The sequence below is a fragment of the Octodon degus genome, unplaced genomic scaffold, assembly GCF_000260255.1.
Source record: "Octodon degus isolate 3935 unplaced genomic scaffold, OctDeg1.0 scaffold00010, whole genome shotgun sequence".
In the NCBI taxonomy this organism is placed as follows: Eukaryota; Metazoa; Chordata; class Mammalia; order Rodentia; family Octodontidae; genus Octodon; species Octodon degus.
In genome coordinates this window covers 29,237,678-29,255,370 of record NW_004524586.1, presented here as the reverse complement: position 1 = coordinate 29,255,370, position 17,693 = coordinate 29,237,678, and the positions used below count along the sequence as shown (strand labels likewise).

The window sequence follows — 17,693 nt, the reverse complement described above, 5'->3', positions numbered from 1 at the left end:
ATCATCAGGGTTGATTTGGCTGATCTGGCTGGCTGGGGGGTGTCCCCTTCTTCCCTCAGTATTCCATATGCATCCCTCACAAAACTGCACTCGGTTGAAGAGGATGCCCACCTCCAATAGAGGAGGACCATTCCTCGGTCAAGGGTATACAAGTAGCTGTGCTCCCCTGCTAGTACCTCCAAAAAGCTCTCAAAAAGACTGGAGTCTACCATCTCCAGAGTTGATTTAAATATCTGGATGCAATCAGTATTCCAGCAGAGGTGTATCGAGGACAGTAGGAAGTCAAGGGTGGGTCATGGTCAGAGTAATTAGGTCTCTCTGACCTGAAGGCCTGAGAATCTCTGAAGCATTTGAGTTGCCATTCTCTAAAATCTCCCTGCCACCTATGCTATGCAAAGTTCTCAGTTTATATGGTTAAATCCCAGCTCTGAACATGAGTGAAATACATGTGGTAGTCAAAGAACCATACTCCATAATGGAGAAAAAAAAACCCTAAGAGTGCTAAATCTAATTTGTGCTACCTGTCCTACACAAGAGCATCTAATGAAACACACTCATGTATATTTTTATGTGTTTGAAAAAGCCATAAAGTTTTATATAATTTTTTTTAAAAAAATAAGGAACTTACTCTTTGCCCTGCTGTCCATCTCTGTTTTTGACAAATCTGGAGTTGCCATAGTTGGAGGTAACTTCTTCCCGATAGTCTGAGGAAGGAAAAATGATAACTTTACATATGGGGATGATGCTCTTCATTAAGCAAAGGAATAAATTCAAGATCATCATATGAGAAGCTAACTATATCAACAAAGACACAGTACCTGGTTTCCTTAGGGTGCTCCAAAGTAACTCCAGAGTGGAAAAATAGAAATAAGGAGGAGCAATAAAATGAAGGAATGCATATACAATGAGCTATAAAGACAGACAGATGTGCAGGTAGATAGGCAGGCAAAATCCAGGAAGCCCAGGGCAAGTGAGTCTTGTGACACCTTAGAGAATCATCTCAAAATCATCTAGAATCAGTCTAGAATCATTTAAGCTTCCATCTTCATTGGAAGGCTAGGGCCAAAATGTTGGCTTTCTTTGCGGTCCTCTTTTTTCTCTATTTTTGGTCTGCAAACTTAGGTTGTTAACCCTCCAGAAGAGAAGCTTATTGTTATTACCATACAACCTAGGCTGTTAAGCTTAACCTCACTATCTGTCTGAAATCAAACATCTTAGGCATAACATGGAACAGGTATTTTTCATCAAGTATTGATATGTTGAACTTTAAGTCCCTACAGAATAGGATGAAAAAACATTTAAAAAATTAAAATATATTTTAAAAATAGGCATAAAGAATTATATAATTCTTATGTTTACACATAAGTCCAGAAATCTAATCATATACAACCTTGTAGCAGGACAGTCCCACAAAAAAAAAAAAAAAGACTCAGGACATATGAGAACTTGTACTGTAACATCATGTAACTCATTAGTGTCCCAAATTTTCTGATCAAGGAGATTATGGGGCCAAACAGGAAAGTAATCAATGATGTAGAGTGTGTTAAGGAGAGTCACATGGAGAGAAAACATTCTCTCAGGCTTTCACAGAGAGCACATTGGCCAAGCAATGGCAGTGACTCATCCACATGGCTGACACTGACAAAGGTTCTACAATCTAAGGTACAGGATCTCAGGATAAATCCTGAGGAGATTTCACTGACCTTATCAGACCCAAAAGCTACAACTCTTGTTGCATAGGTTTTGCTTTATCTTGGTCTTAACCATCCAGCAGAAAAGTTTAAAAACGAAGTATAGGAAGTAAAACCATGTAGTTATGTTGAGCTGTGGGGGACTGAGGTCAACAATTTCTGACATTGCCAGTCAAGTGGAAGACCCAATACTATTATGGACTACTGGACTCTTTTAGAGTATTTTGCTGAGTTAACACACCTATAATATTCAAATGACAGAATATGAATGTTCATTTTGTATTTGTGTATTCAAAATGGTTAAGAGCGATATAATTACATTCTCTTAATGAATAGAGGGATTTGTTGTAATAGTGTTCGTAAATAGGATATCATGTCTGCATCTTGCACAGCAAATAACCACTATGAAGAGAGTATGGAATGTGCTAATTATTGAAACTGTCCTACCAATTTGGTTTGAAACTGTCTCATTGCTATTTGTCTCAATAAAATTATGGAAAAAAAGATTCCACCTTCATGATGGGGTATAAGTTAATACACTCTTGTCCTCTGACACAGGTCTACCAGCAAAAATAAAAACAAGAGAGGCGAGCAGCTCCTTCCTACTCTTTGGGGCCTTGAACAGGTTCTTTGCCTCAGACCCTCTGTATTTACTGAATGGCTAAAAAATAAAAGACTATGAGTCTGTTCACTTCTTTTCCTTCACTTGAATCTAATTCTATTATCATTCACTGTTATGAACCCTCCATAAAGAAGACCGGATCTTTTCTCTGTTCCAAGACATTCTACTCAATAGCTCAAAACCAAACCAAAGCAAACCAAAACAAACCCCACAAACCAACCAACTCCATAGTTCTAGAGATGAGGGCTGTTCCCCCTCTTCTTCTTTGTCACCAAATTTGGGTGACCATGATTAATGCCTGAGAAAAAATGGCCAGTGATACCAGAGCAATAGCCATCATCACCACGTAGCTGGGTAAAGGGGCTTTCCCACAGTGAACTACTGTACCAGGGAGAACTGCAGTCAGTGGGAAACTAAACAATTTTGCCTCTTGGAGATATAAAGAGGAATGAGCTGCATAATTCAAAAACTGGCACTGTGAAATTTTTCTTCAAATAAAACTGATTCACCTCAGTTTTTAATTTGAAAAAGTTCTTCATGCTTCAGACAGTGAGACTAACATTAAATATGAATAAATCACAGAAAGAGGATAAGATAAATCTTTGGCTCTTCATGAATTTTTAAAAACATTTGTGACAGAAAGCCTTTACATTTTACAGTGACATTTTTATTTAGTGCTGCCAGGCTTTCTATATTGGATAAAAAAATGAAACCTCAAATAATATGCCACTCTGCAACTGCTGCTAAGTACTCAAACTAATAACAGTTTATGCTTCCAAGGAAACATCTGGGAGAAAAAAGAGTTGGATGTTCTTCTGCCATAAGGTCAAAAATTTTTTTTTGAGACAAGGTCTCAGTATGTAGTTCAGACTGGCTTGGACTTACTGTGTAACCCAGGCCAGCCTCAAATTCGCAAGGATCCTCCTGCCTCAGACTCCAGAATGCTGGGACTACAGGAATGCACCACCATGCCCAGCTTCATAAGGTCAAATATGATGAACTGTTTGTAGAAATACCTCAAAATGTTAGGAACTGTCAGTAAAACAAGACACTATTAAAGTATCATTTCACTTCAACATTTCACTGTGCATACTTCCAGTAGCATCCCCATTTTTACCACCACTCCCAACATATTAGGAAGTAGAAAACAAAAAAAGTAGCACCTCACTTATCATTCACAATGGAAAGAAGAAAATAGAAACATGCAATAGAAAACATTATTCTCAATCCTTACTTTGCTTTCCTTAGAAAAAGAGATATGCAATGGTTTGAACTTTAACCATATGCCCTCCCTGGGAGAAACCTTGGTAGGTTGTATATTTTTATCCTTTCTTTTCTAACCAAAAAAATACTCATGTCTGAGGTTCTGGTCTACCAGAATGCTCAAGTTAAAATATATCAAGAAAGACTACCAGTAGAACACACTTTGGTACAGAAAGAGACAAGTAAGTGATGCTTACTCTGGTTTTTCCCACTATTTCAGAAAATATAGCTCACTTGCCTCTGTGTGGATCCCAGCAACAAAATGATGGTAAAGTCGATATTATGCTCATCTTCTAGGGGATGCTGGACTTTAAATACTTTCTTGTCTTTTGTGGGCCATGATTACAAGTCTAGAAGACATCAAATTTCTCTCCCCTCAGCCTGCTCCTGCAGGTGTTCCAGAAATGGAAATGTTCTGGGGTTTGCCTCTTCCTTATAACTTAGAACTAGACAAGTGTGGCCTGTGTGACCAGCAGCATCTGAGAACTTGTTGGCAAAGCAAATTCTCAGGCCCCACCCCAGACTTTCTCAATCAGAAACTCAGGGGATGGTGCCCAGCAGCGTTGGAGGGAACACACCCTCCATGGGATTCAGATATCTGGTCCAGTTTAAGAACTATCAACCTAGATATAATAGAGATTCCATGAGTATTAGTCACATGCAAAGTTTTGCTTGGGTTAAAAACTAGGTAATCTGATACTTACTTTATAAAAAATCTTTTTTACTCTTCTCCCTTTCTTTTTCCACCTAATGCCTTTTACCTTCTCTATTCTCACTGGCATTCAAATATGTCATTGCTACTAAACCAAACAAATATGTGCATGTCATGTACAACTGAAGAACAGCTATGATGAAGGCGTTGGTAGACAGAAAAATCAGAGATTCTCTTGCATACATCTCTCCTGAACTTCATAGGCAGCAAGAGAAAAAGCTGGCTTGCCATAGCTGCCACAGAGAACTGAAGATCTTCACATTTGGCTTCCCCCACAGAATGACAAATTCTTGCCTTCCTGGGAGCCATAGAGAAGACAGCTTATCCAGAACCTGTACTAGTCAGGAATCTATGGGCTGTGTTGACCCTGCATAGGCCTTACCAGCAGATAGGCCCATATTACTATATGACTTTAGAAAGAAGAGACACTCACGCGCCATGCCCTAGCTAGGCACAATATTTTGCCTTGTCTGAAGTGACTAAAAACTTCTCAGTGCACCTATCCATGTTGGACTGGTCTTCTTGTCGCCCATCTAGAAGCCACTACTTGCTGTAGGAGTGGATATGTCGTGAAGGATGTATAGGCCTCAATACCACAAAGTACCACTGTGAATCTACTTCAAAACAGTCATCACAAGATTGGTATTACTTTTGTCTCTTTTATATCACAATCTCAATTTAAATTTTAGGGCTGGAGAGATAGTTCACTGGCATAAGCACCTGCCAGGCAAGCACAAAGTCCTGAGTCCAATTCCCGGTAAAGCAACAACAACAACATTACTAATATTGTTTACACAAGATATCATGTCTGCACCTTGCCCTCTGAAATAACTACTATGAAGACAACAATATGCAGTGTATTAATTATTGTAACAATCCTACTAACCTGTTTTGAAACTGCTTCATCACTATTTTTTCTCATTAAAATGAATTTAAAAATAAAAATAAAATAAACCATTCAGAAAATTCATTCTGAGATAGAAGAAATAAAGGAAAGAGAAAAGGAAATTATATTTTTAAGGTATGATCAAATTTATCCAAGGTTATCCATATCTGTTGTTGTTTATTTGGGTGTTTTTGTTGTTGTTGTTGTTTTGGTGGTACCAGGGATCAAACTCAGGACCTCGTGCTTGCTAGGTAAGCACTTATTCCACTGAGCTATCTCCCTGAGTTATCCATATCTGTAGTCTGTATCTTCACCCTCTTGGCATGCTTGTACTCCCTAGGCTTGTTTGGTTTCTTCCAGGCTCATCATACTTAAATCCATTAACGATACTCTAAGTCAATTAACCTGACATTAATTGTTAATATGTTGATAAGGTAAAGGGCAGCAACCTGACTTCAAGATGAAGAACCAGATTTACTGGGATCAAAGAATGCATTTAGGCAAAATACCTTAGATACTTACCTTAAAGAATATCTCCCAAAACACAGAAATATCCCAACCCTACACCACAGCACACTTCGCTCAAGCACCCATGCTCCATTTGCTGAGTGCATAGTTCTTTAACTCAGGCTAATCAACCCATCTATGCCTCTCTCTGATGTGTTCCAAAATTCTTCTGCAATGAGTCTACTGAACCCACTTTGTGAGTAGCAAGTTGAGGACTCCATCTCTTCCTTGGGGACCTCTTCAGACTCCATCTGGTGACAATTTCATTAAACATTTAATATTAGCCCCTTTCCCTTTAGCTCACTTGGAAAATATTAAATAAATTTTTGGAAGTTTTGTGTACAGTGAGAATTTGATATATACTCCTAGCTCAAAAGATCCAGTAATACAGCATCAGAAAATATAACTATTGAATGATTTCAGTTAACAGAGCCACTACAAAAGAAAGACAATCACTGGACTGGTAAATGCATAAATGTATCTGTGTCTCTTTGTTACTGTGGAATGTGAGACCATAATCCTGCTCTACTCAACAGTATAAAATTACTCCTCCAATTTTATTGCAATTCAGATGCAAACCACTTTAAGTGTACACAGAAGTGTCTAATTATAGGACAATGCTAAGAAGAATGTTTGAATTTCATCTCTGAAAGTCTCCTCTCCAAAGATTCTCACATATCACACTACCCTGACTCACAAATACAGCAAGATTGGGTGGAAAGGTGAGGAAGACGGAACGCTGTATCATAGTAGCTGGTGAAGCTCCTTGGTTGGACTTTCTAGAAGCTGATGGTAGTCTGAGAAGCTACTCAAGCACTAGCACAAGATGACCTTTTGAACAGCTCATGATATCCATACTAAAGTGCGGCTCTTTCATGACATTTTTTTAAGTAACACTAGCATCTGACCACATCCATCCACTATAGATTGATCATGTGACCGCTTAACAAGAAAGAGGGATGTTGAAACACTATGAACACTGAAACATCTCGTGGCTCTGCTTCTCTAGGGTGGTATGGTGACAGGTGTACAAGTGTGGAGCACAGTTATCCCAAATCCTGCTCATCTAAAGGATATGGAGAGATGTAAGGCACTGGAAACTGTGATATGAAAAAGAACATTGGCAAGACCCTGGCAAGTACAAGGGTCTGAGTTCAATCCCGGGTTCCACCAAAAAAAAAAAAAAAAAAAGGAACAAAATAACACGTATATGTGCAACTTCTGTTTTTGTTTTCCACTGTTATTCAGAAGGATCCCCAAACTGCTATGAAAACTTCTTGTAAATTTTTATATTTATCTTGACACGCTCTCTCTGTGAACACCTATGACTGATGACATTATGAAAATTCTTTCTGGCTTTCAGCAGGGACTGGTAGAACTACAGTACAAGCCCATGAGCCAGCTCACGTTGGAGCCAGAAAAGGACTGGCACGAAGAAATGTTTCTACAATGGAGCGCCTTGTGTGATCCCACTGGAAAGCTGTGCATTTACATTAGCAGCTGTCAGTTCCCCTGCACTTGGTGAGCCCAACTTAATCTGTATGGTATTGACAGAAGATATGCCGCAGCAAAATACAACTCCAAATTCTAAAAATAAGCATTCTGGAAGCTGATGCAGAAGGAATTTGAGTTCAAGGCCAGCTTGAACTACATATCCTCCCTCAAAAAAAATTTCTAAAAATAAAAAGGCATGATCCAGTGAAATGAAAAACTGTATTTGTACTTCCATTTTACAAATAGGATTTACCTTTGAAATACTTCCTATACCATTATGTCAATTCCTGCTTTTCCAGTGGGGGCATGCTTCACAGCCTATTTTTAAGCTTGGCTATAAGGAAAAGTAAAATGTAAAAATGAATTTTCTGATTATGAAATTGGGTTTAAGGCTTAGTTATTCGTGTGTTTATTTCCCTACTTATCTCAAAAAAGATAGGATTCAAATTATATTAAACTTCTTTGCATAGTCACAGTTAAAGACCTTTCCAGATTTAAATGTTGCTTTATAAGCATTTATCAAGCATATCATATTCAGCTGTTTAACTCTCTGTCTTTCTCTCTGTCTCTGTCTGTCTGTCTGTCTGTCTGTCTCTCTCTCTCTCTCTCTCTCTCTCTCTCTCTCTCTCACACACACACACACACACACACACACACACACACACACACTGGGGATTGACCCCCTGATTACATCTTTTTATATCTCATCTATCACCAAAGGTCTGCTTTAAGATTCATTATTTTCAACAACTTCTGACATTGCCAGTCTTACGGAAAACCCATTACTATTATGGACTACTGGACCATATTGGAATATTTTGCTGAATTCACACACCTACAATATTTATTTATTTATTTATTTATTTTTCCAGAACCGGGGATTGAACTCAGGCCCTTGTGCTTGCCAGGGAAGCACTTATTCCACTGAGCCATCTCCCCGGCCCCCAACACCTACAATATTTAAACGACAATGGAATACCCATCTCTGACAAAACTAAACAAAAAAGGGGGATACAAATGAAGGACCATTTTGTATCTGTATATTCAAAATAGTTAGGATAGATCTAGAGCTGTATTATCTTAATTCAATGAATAGATTTGTTCTAATAGTGTTTGTGGACAGGATATCAAGACAACAATATGCAATGTATTAATTATTGAAACTGTGCTAGTAATCGGTTTTGAAACTGTCTCATTGTTATTTGTTTCTCAATAAAATTATTTTTAAAAACAGATTCATTTTTTTGGCTTTGAATACAGTCTAGATCCTTGCTACCATCTCAGAAATTAGTTCGACAGTTTTCTACACAAGGAATGTATCCCCACATTTGTTTTGCTTCTTTGACCGTCCATAAGACTCAAACCTTAAGTACCCTCTACCGTCAAATTTTAATATACTAACACCAAAACACTCAGAATATATGTTGTTTCCTAATTGGTATTCATGTAAATTCTCAAAGTCCAGAAGAAATTTAAGGTTGTCTTTAATCATAATTTTCCCTATCTCCTAACAGCTCATATCTCCCTTCTAAGTTCTCAAGAGCCATAGCAAATTTTCTCTAAATACAAGATAGTCCCATTTTATATACTTCCATCAGATCTTTTAATCTATCAATAAAATCTTCAGTATATATCATCCTACTGGGCTCTTGCTCTTTTCTGCCACCATGAAAAGTTGCTCTCTGCCTTGTGCCGCCTACCTTGGAGCCAGCTAAATATGGACTGAAACCTCCAGTAACTGTGAGCTAAATAAACCTTTCCTTCCTTCATTTTGAGTGTCAGGTATTTGTCTCAGCAATGAGAGAAGAATAACTGAGACAGAATTTGGTATGACAGGAGTGGGGTCATTGCTGTGGATAAACCTGACCATGCGGATTATGTGTTTTTGGGAATGGCTTATGGGAAGAGATAGGAAAGGTTCAGAGAGGTTGCCTACTTGTGAAGAGCTGGACCAGCTTCAGCTCTTTTGTAGGGGAGACTCTGGTCAGAGCTCAGAAGACCAGAAGGCTGATGGGAAGCCAGCCTGTCAAGACCAGGCTGGGGAGGTTTCTGCTGGGAAGAAGGACTGAGTTGGCTGTTGGACTCCAGATGATGTATGATACAGCTTGGCTAAAAGTCTCTCTGAATTTGGCTTGTGTCCAGAGACTTTGCGTGAAAGTGAATTTAAGCATGGCAGACTGATTAATCTTTCAAAAGATATTTCAAAGCAGACAAATATTGGAGCAGTGGCATGGCTGTTATTGGGGGCTTTTTAGCCAGATTTAATGTTGAGAATCAAGAGCAAGGAGCTCAGCAGGAGGATTTAAAATGTTGTGAGTTTGGCCAGAAAGAAGCTCCAATAAAGCTGTGGACTGCAAAGATAGAACTGAGAGGCTCTCCATTGCCAAGAAGAAATAAGAAAATGGACAGGACTGCCTGAAGTCATCACTGGAAGCAGCAGCTCTCCACCCTTGCAGCCTCAGAATTGCAAAGGTCAGGGACTTTGCCTTGAGGGGAAAACCTCAGAGCCCCAAATTCCAGAATGGCACCAGCATGGAGAAATTATGCCTCGGAATCAGGGTCAAAGTGCTAAGCCATCCAAGCACTCAACCCCTACAGCCAAGGGAGAGGAAACCTGGCTACTGCTCCAGCTGGCAGCAGATCTTGGCATCATCCACGCGGCGATGGTTTTAGGCACATTCAGAATGCAGGAGTTCTGAGGTTAAGAAAGCTTCTACCTTGGTTTCAGAAGAAGGCCTGGGAGGCCAGGCAGTGTGCCCCTGAGAGGGCAGTGTATGAAGCTGTGAGAAGCCTATTCAGTGGAAACCCCAGAAGTTTGGAAAAGCCAGGAACATGGATCATCTAAGGGAAACTGCAAGGAGGGAGCAAAGCCAGCCTAAGAGAGACGCCATGGGAGCTACCACCACGAGTGCCATGGGGGGAGCCATGTAAGGCCTTTGGAGCTCACAAGTCATCACAGATTGCTTTGGATGTCCCACATGGAACTGCAGGATTTAATGTTGTCCTGCTTGATTTTGGACTTGTGTAGGTCCCAGTGCTTGGTATCCTGCTGTGTGTACCTTTTGGAATGGCAGTGTTTATCTTGTGCCTTTGAATGTTGCAAGTGTTTAAGTTTTCATTTGTACAGGGGCTCACAGTTGAGAGTTTGCCTTGGATCTTGGAGGAGACTTGGGACTTGGACTTTTCAGCAATGCTGAAACTGTTGGGACTTTGGTAACTATTAGAGATGGACTAGAATGGCTTTTGAATAAAGGGATGTGCATGAGTCTTTGTGGGTCCACGGGCAGAATATTATGGTTTGTGCATAGGTGTCCCTCCAAAGCCTCAAGCAGTCTTGGGAAAGGTTCTGGAGTTTGTGATTGATTACTTTGGATGTGGATGCTGCACCTGCCCTGGGGCAGGTAATTTGCATTACAATGTAAGGTAGGAAGAGAAGCTAGCTGCTTGAGCTGCTGCTACTTCCTTCTGCTCTTGCTCTTTGCCACTGCCAGGAAAAGTTGCTCTCTGCCTTGTGCCAGCTAAATATGGACTGAAACCTCTAGTAACTATGAGCTAAATAAACCTTTCCTTCCTTCAAAAAAAAAAAATCCCACTGGATTGTATGTATCTATATGAAGTCTGTGTGTACATTATTCAGGGAGACATGAATATACTGTATTTGTGTACAAAATAATTTAGGCCATATTATTTATCATGTACTTTTATTTCTGCTAATATATGATCATTCAGTGCATTTGTTTGCAGTTTAAACACTTCTAGAGACCCTGCCTTAAGACACTGGAAAGAATCATACCACATAGTCAGAAGAGTAGGAAGGCATGGTGGGAGAGGATCCCATCTGCTCAGATCTTTGAATTCTTCAAGGTGATTATGCATTAGAGGTGTTAATTATTTACTATGCACTTCAGTTCAACAGAAACAACATCCACTGGAAAATGCTGAGACTTCCAGAGAAAGTACAATGTGCAATACATTTTCAAGGTGCCAGGAATATACAAATGGAACAAAGAAACCTACTCTTCCTTTCAGTGTCTCATGGTAAGAGTGTGTATCAAGCAGAACAAGGTCTCTAAGAGCAGTCTTGCTAGCTATGTGGTGTTGGGTAAGTTAGTTAACCTCATTATACCTCATCTTCTTCTGAAATTAAGAAAATGAATGATATGTTCATCATAAATTTTCAAAGAGAGTTAAATGAGAAAAGGTATGTAAAGTGCTTACTGTTACTGAATTTTATTGAATTAAAAATCAATTATTATAATGCCTCTAATTACAAAGAATGACTATTGAATTACTACAGGTTTTTCTTTTAATGGCAGGTTAGTTGCTTCCTTCCCTTGCTTAGTGAGTTAAAAGCAGGAAGCCAGACAGTCACTAGCCAATCACACAGCAGAGATGAGCTTGGAGAAAAATGATAAATCTGAAAACTGAGAAGGGATAAAAAGCAACAGCCATCATCATAGGGCTACTGCCTGGGAGGAAAAGCAGACACAACAAGCAGACAGGAAAGCTGAGGAGGTCTTGAATCGAGAGCCTACACAGCATTCAAGCCAGCACAGCTTTGGCTAAGGTGATACCTCCAGAGAGTGGCTGGAAGACCATCCCAGGAGCCCCTCAAGTGCAGACCCATGCCAACTGCTTCTGGCGGCACCCACACTGTTATCTACTGTTAACGATGGAAATACAACAAGGCATAGGGCTGGGAAAAATGGCCTGTTGTCAGAGAACAGAAAGCCTTTTATTGAGAATTTTGATACTCAGGAGCAAACACACCACCATAGAAAATTACTCCAAGCCATCTTTTACAAAGCTTGGCATCCATTCAATAATGAATGAAGAAATCTTATAACGCTGAGCCAAACAGGTTCTCCTTCCAACCCAGTTAAGAATCAGAGGCCAAATGAGACCATAAACTCATGGGGTGCAGATTTCTAAAGTCACTAGTAGAAATTACTGACAGATACACAGATGTGACAAGCTGAATTCATAATTCTCTACCTGGAAGAAGCCAGGCCTCCTGCCAGAGGCTGTTCTTAAAGGCTTCTTTCAACATCAGCAGGGAAGAGAGAACTGGAATCATGCTCAGATCCTACAGGAAGTATGTTAAATTTAACAAGTTTTTACAGAATGTCTACCATTATGCAGCCCACAAGCCACTTTTCCTATATTGCATTTATTTTTGTGTTGTCAAGAAAATGCTACACTTTCAAATAAAATATAAGAAGTTTAAACACAGTGTTGATAAGAATCAATGATACCACCAAATTCCAGTCCTCCCAGATCCTCTGTGTATCTACAGTCTTGAGACAGACAGTTAACCTCAGTGGTAGAGTACAAGCTTGACATAAATTCAATCTTCCCCGGGAAGGAGGGGAACTCAGACTCAGACCTTTTAAAGAGATGTTTATAACATTTTGTAGTAATGTGGGAAATTTTATATAATCCTAAGTGAAAAAGACACAAAATTATGTGTGTGGTGTGATCTCAACCAGTTAAAAATGTGTGGCAAAAGGACTCAAAGTTAATATTAAAAATGTTAGCAGTTGTTGAGGGTGATTTGGTTATAGGTGCCTTTCTCTTTATTTTTTACCATTCAATGTTGTAAAAAAGTTATTTTTATAATTAGAAAAAATAAAATTTTAGGAAAAGAAAGTACTCTGATATAGCTTTAAATGATGGTCTACCTCCCCATATTATTGATGTCTGTCCAGAAGGTCTGATTTGATTTGCAACACCTCACAAGAAATCCTAAGCAGATTTCATTTATTTGTCATTATATTTTCTCTTTTTTAAGTCACTAGTAAGGATATTAAGAGTATCAGATGTAAAATGAGTCATGACATTAATTTGCAAGACCCTACCCATACAGAACATTCTTTGCCATTTATCATCACACTTTAAAGAGTTATTCACCAGTACATCTCTTCAGTGACTAAGTACATGATGTAGAGATACTTCTAATTAATGTTGTTCCAAATAAAGTATTCAGACATTTTACCAAATGTTTTCAAAGTCATCGAAATATTTTATCAAATTTTTCCTGCTTTTCCAATTAAACCCATGAATTTATTCATACATATCAAAGGGATTGAAAGTTAATAACTTTTTATAACTGCATTTTTAATGTCTGATCAAAAACGATGCTTATAGAATCCTCACTTCCCAGTCTTTAAGGAAGTATGCAAGTAAAGGGTAGGCTCTGTTCACACAGGATCCATAGCTTCACTGTCCTCAGCTATTTAGCCTTCAGAAGTAAACATCCCTTTAAAATGTGAGTCAATGTAATTATGACAAATAGTTTCTCAAATGGAAAAACAAAAAAAAAAACCAAGTGTGATGAAAACCAGGCCACCCCACATTCTGAGGTTTCAGTTTTTCCCTGCTACTGGTAGAACTGTTGTATTTATATAAGTATACGACAATTCTTAAATTATATAGATTTCAGATAGTCTTATTTCTTAGCTATTTGACCAACATCTCCATTTAATATGAACCTACTTTGATTTTGTGGACTTATAAAAATCAAAACTGGCTTGTTTTTTTTTTTTTTTTAAATGACTTTCCGACCCTTTATATAAGTTCTGGTCTGGTGGAACCAAAGTTCAATATAGTTTATACCTGACTTTCATATCAATTCCTTCATTTTAACTTCAGTTCAATAGCAAGTTTATGCCTGGCAAGCACAGGGTCCTGAGTTCTATCCCCGATATCGAAAAAAAAAAGTCTAAAGAGGGAAAAAAGACACTTTTCTTAAAGCAAAAAATTATCTTTTATGTGCCAGTGTTTTAGACAAATTAGGTCCTCATCATATGAAAAATTGGTCTTACTCATTTTACCTGTCCTCATTTTCCTCTGCTACAATATCTCTCTATTCTCTTTCAATATACAAAGACACAAAACTACACAAAATATAAAGCAAACCTTTATTTAAAAAGGAAACATAAAAATCACCTATTTTACTCATGTGCTTTCTTAAATGTCACTTTTTGTGGTTATGTTATTTTTAAAAGTGAATTTTGGTTTTTCTGGAGGAGGAGGCAAGACAAAGTACCCAGTAAAATATCTTAATTGATGTATTTTTTGTGCTGGAGCAATTGCTTGTCATTTTCTATTACAATGGAGAACGTTCATTTCAATGCTCCCTGTAAGCTACCAAGGGTGCCAACTCCTCCTTGTGTCTTCCAAAGAGATTTGCTATAGGCTCCACAACAGGAAACTATAACACATATCCATAGAAGATGGTGACAAAGGAAGACAAAAATACAGAATGGGACTTTTGGAGTAGATGAGGAATTCCTCACTCCCAAGTGACAGTTAATTTATTTCCAACAGACGGGTTTCAAATTGGTCATCTACTTGAAGGTATATAAGGATTTTTAGTGAATGATTTGCATGTTCTTGCACCAGTGGAATGAATGAGAGTGCATTACCCTCAGAACTGACCACTTCTCCCTTGTGTCCAACTGTATCACCAGATCTCATGTTAAATGCATCTCCCTTTTCTTCTGGGACCAGAGAAGAGGCAAAGATCAGACCCTGCATAATGCATTTCCTCACAGATCCCAATTAGGCACCTTTCTATGCTCTAATGACCACCTGTTCTCCACAACGCCTGACTTCTAGTTTCTTGATCATCTTCATGCATTGCCTTGCATCACCAGCTCTTAGAATGCCCTGCCTCTTTCCAGCCATTCAATTTCATGACAAGACTATCGACCACTATCAGCATCTTCATTTCATAGAGAATTGCACTAGACAAAAGTCAGGTTTGGGTTACACAAAAAACACACTACTCTCTGACCCCATGGAGGGAAGGAGGGAGAGAGGGAGGGAGGGAATGAGTCTGTCTCTCTCTCTCTCTCTCTCTCTCTCTCTCTCTCTCTCTCTCTCTCAAACTTAATAATATTTCCCTGACCTAGCTGTATCTCTTTTGGCTTCTCATTAATTTTCTTAAGACCTTTTTTCATCTCTTATCCAGCCTGTTCTTCTTCCCTGCCTAATGACCTATGACTGCAGGTCACAAAAACTTAAGAGTTGTTTGAACTTTTTTGTATTGAATATAAAACTTATACCAAAATGCCAGCAATTCTATAACCCTTTACTGGAAAACACAGTAAGCTTGTACATTAGTTACAATCTCGTTACCTCTACATTGCATTTTGATAATGTGGTATTGTATTGCTTGAGAAAATTATTATTATGTGTGGGAACAGAGTTACCAGTTTAATAGCATTTTACCTCTTCTAAATCAAAGAACAACAGTTTCTCTATTTTTATCCTTTGAGAAACAGGATTCTAAATTATGACTAAATTTGCCTATCCAAATATAGAGGAAGTATTGAGGTTTAAGGCAAAAAAATTAAGTATACAGATATGCAGGACCTACATGGCAAAAAGGCCTCTCTCAGTGCAATAACTAGATAGTGTGTTAGACACTTTAGCTAGAGGACTAATGTGCACTACTCTGAATCAAAATTCCTGACCTGTTTGACATCATCACATCATTTCTTATCAAATTTTATTAAAAGTCAAGAAAAGGTACCCCAGAAGTTTCAGAAAGCTGCTTCTAGTGGACAGAGAAAATGAAAACCCTTACTAAGAAGTCAACACAAAAAGAACAGACTGAGCAGATGCTACCAAAACGAATGGAGCAAAACGTATTAAAATCACTCGCTGGTGAAAATGCTTAGCCAGTAAAAAAGAAAAAGAAAAAGAGGCAGTTAATCCATCTTTACCACTTCTAACTTCCTCATTTTAAATGAGCAAAAAGAAATACAACTTCTAAGTGATACACACCTCAAATTGTCTGCCTTCATCTTCCCAAACCTTGCTTATTTGATTCCTCAAAGTTTAAGAATGAGTTTAATTGAAGTGGCACTTGTGAATCATAGGCCATTTGTGAAATAGCTTAAGGGTGGCCTTTTGATAAAGAATTGTCTTTTAAGGCAATTCTGGTATACTTTTAAGTGGTAAATTGTTCATTTTATATCCCAGGTTTAGAAAGAAAAAAATATAACAGCACAAAGGAGAAATTCATCTTTTCTCAAAAGAGCTATTTTCAAACCACTCTCCAAAAACCTCTAGCTATATATTTAAGTATGGTAGTGGAGCTACATGAAAAGCAGGAAGCCTACCAATTACCTGGATGTTCCACATATTTGTTTGTTCAGAGACTGTGGAAAAGAGAGACCTATTTTTTCCTTTAAGCAATCTGCAATCTCTTGAGATTATGCAACCAACAGCTGGTTAATAGTGATTCTTAAACAGAAAGCCATTATCCCAATTTATAATACCAAGATAAAAAGAATGATACTCTTTCCTCTTAGTGACAGACAACATGAACTCATGTCAAACACAAATTTTGAGACATGGTGGTGCGTGCCTGTAATCCCAGTTCTTGGGAGGCGGAAAACAGGAGAATCACTACGAGTCTGGTCTACGTAGTGAGACCCTGTAGACCCTGTCCTAAATGCAGAAGAAAAATAAACTCAAATTCTGAACATAATAAGATACTACTCCATATCCAAAATTAAGATGATTGCTAGCAAAAACAGAGCAAAAACAGAAAACAGTACTGGTGAAGCTATAGAGAAATTAGAATCTTTGTGCATTGCCAGTGGGATATAGTAACTATGGTAAACAATACGTAGGTTCCTCAAAAACTAAAATTATAATTGCGATATGATCCAACAATTCCACTTCTGGGTGTATAACCAAAAGAATGAAAGCAGGGACAAGTATCAGTATGCCAATTTTCACAGCAGCACTATTCACTATATAGAAGAGATGAAAACAGCTCAATTGACAGAGGTATGGGCCAACAAAATGTGATATTTCAGCTCTTAAGGGAACTAAATTCTGACACAAATTACAACATGGATGAACCTTGACTACATTATGCTACGCGACATAAGCCAAGCATGAAAGGGCAAACCTATATGATACCAGATAAAGTAACCAGACTAACTCCTAGAGACAGAGAGCAGGATGGTAGTTGCCAAGTCATGGGGGATCCTGCTATGGGGAAGGTTAATATTTAAATAGTATAGAGTTTCAGTTGTACAAGATTAAGAAGTTTTAGAGATGAATAGTAATGACAGTTACATAACTACATGAATGTGCTTAACACTACCAAACTGTACACTTAAAAATGGTTAAGATAGGGCCAGCCAGATAGCTCCGCAAACTAAAGTGCCCACTTAGGCAAAGCACAGTGGCAGGGGTACCATGCCATGCTGGCCCTGCTCCTGGGCCACACTGAGATGCTGCTTGACACTGGGTATGGTGGCAGGGGCCTATAATACCAGCACTTGGGAAGCTGAAAACAGGAGAATCACTATGAGTTGGATCTATGTAGTGAGACCCTGTAGACCCTGTACTAAGTTAAAAAATGGTTAAGATGGTAAATTTTATAGTATGGATATTTTATCACAATTTAAAAAACAATAACACATTTCTACAGGCATATAGGACATGAAAAGCTCTTCTGAGGATTTCCACTGCAAAGTAAAACTGAGGACA

At 38.4% G+C, this 17,693-nt stretch overlaps 1 protein-coding gene across 3 annotated transcripts in view; it reads right to left on the bottom strand.

Moving 5' to 3' along the window:
- Sh3kbp1 (SH3 domain containing kinase binding protein 1) overlaps nt 1-17,693 on the bottom strand; it is a 342,524-nt gene that overhangs the window by 108,795 nt on the left and 216,036 nt on the right. For all 3 annotated transcript variants that reach the window (XM_023709017.1, XM_004625662.3, XM_004625663.3), the window contains one exon: nt 629-704. In XM_023709017.1, the coding sequence (XP_023564785.1) occupies nt 629-704 (76 nt within the window). The remainder of the gene's footprint in view (nt 1-628; nt 705-17,693) is intronic.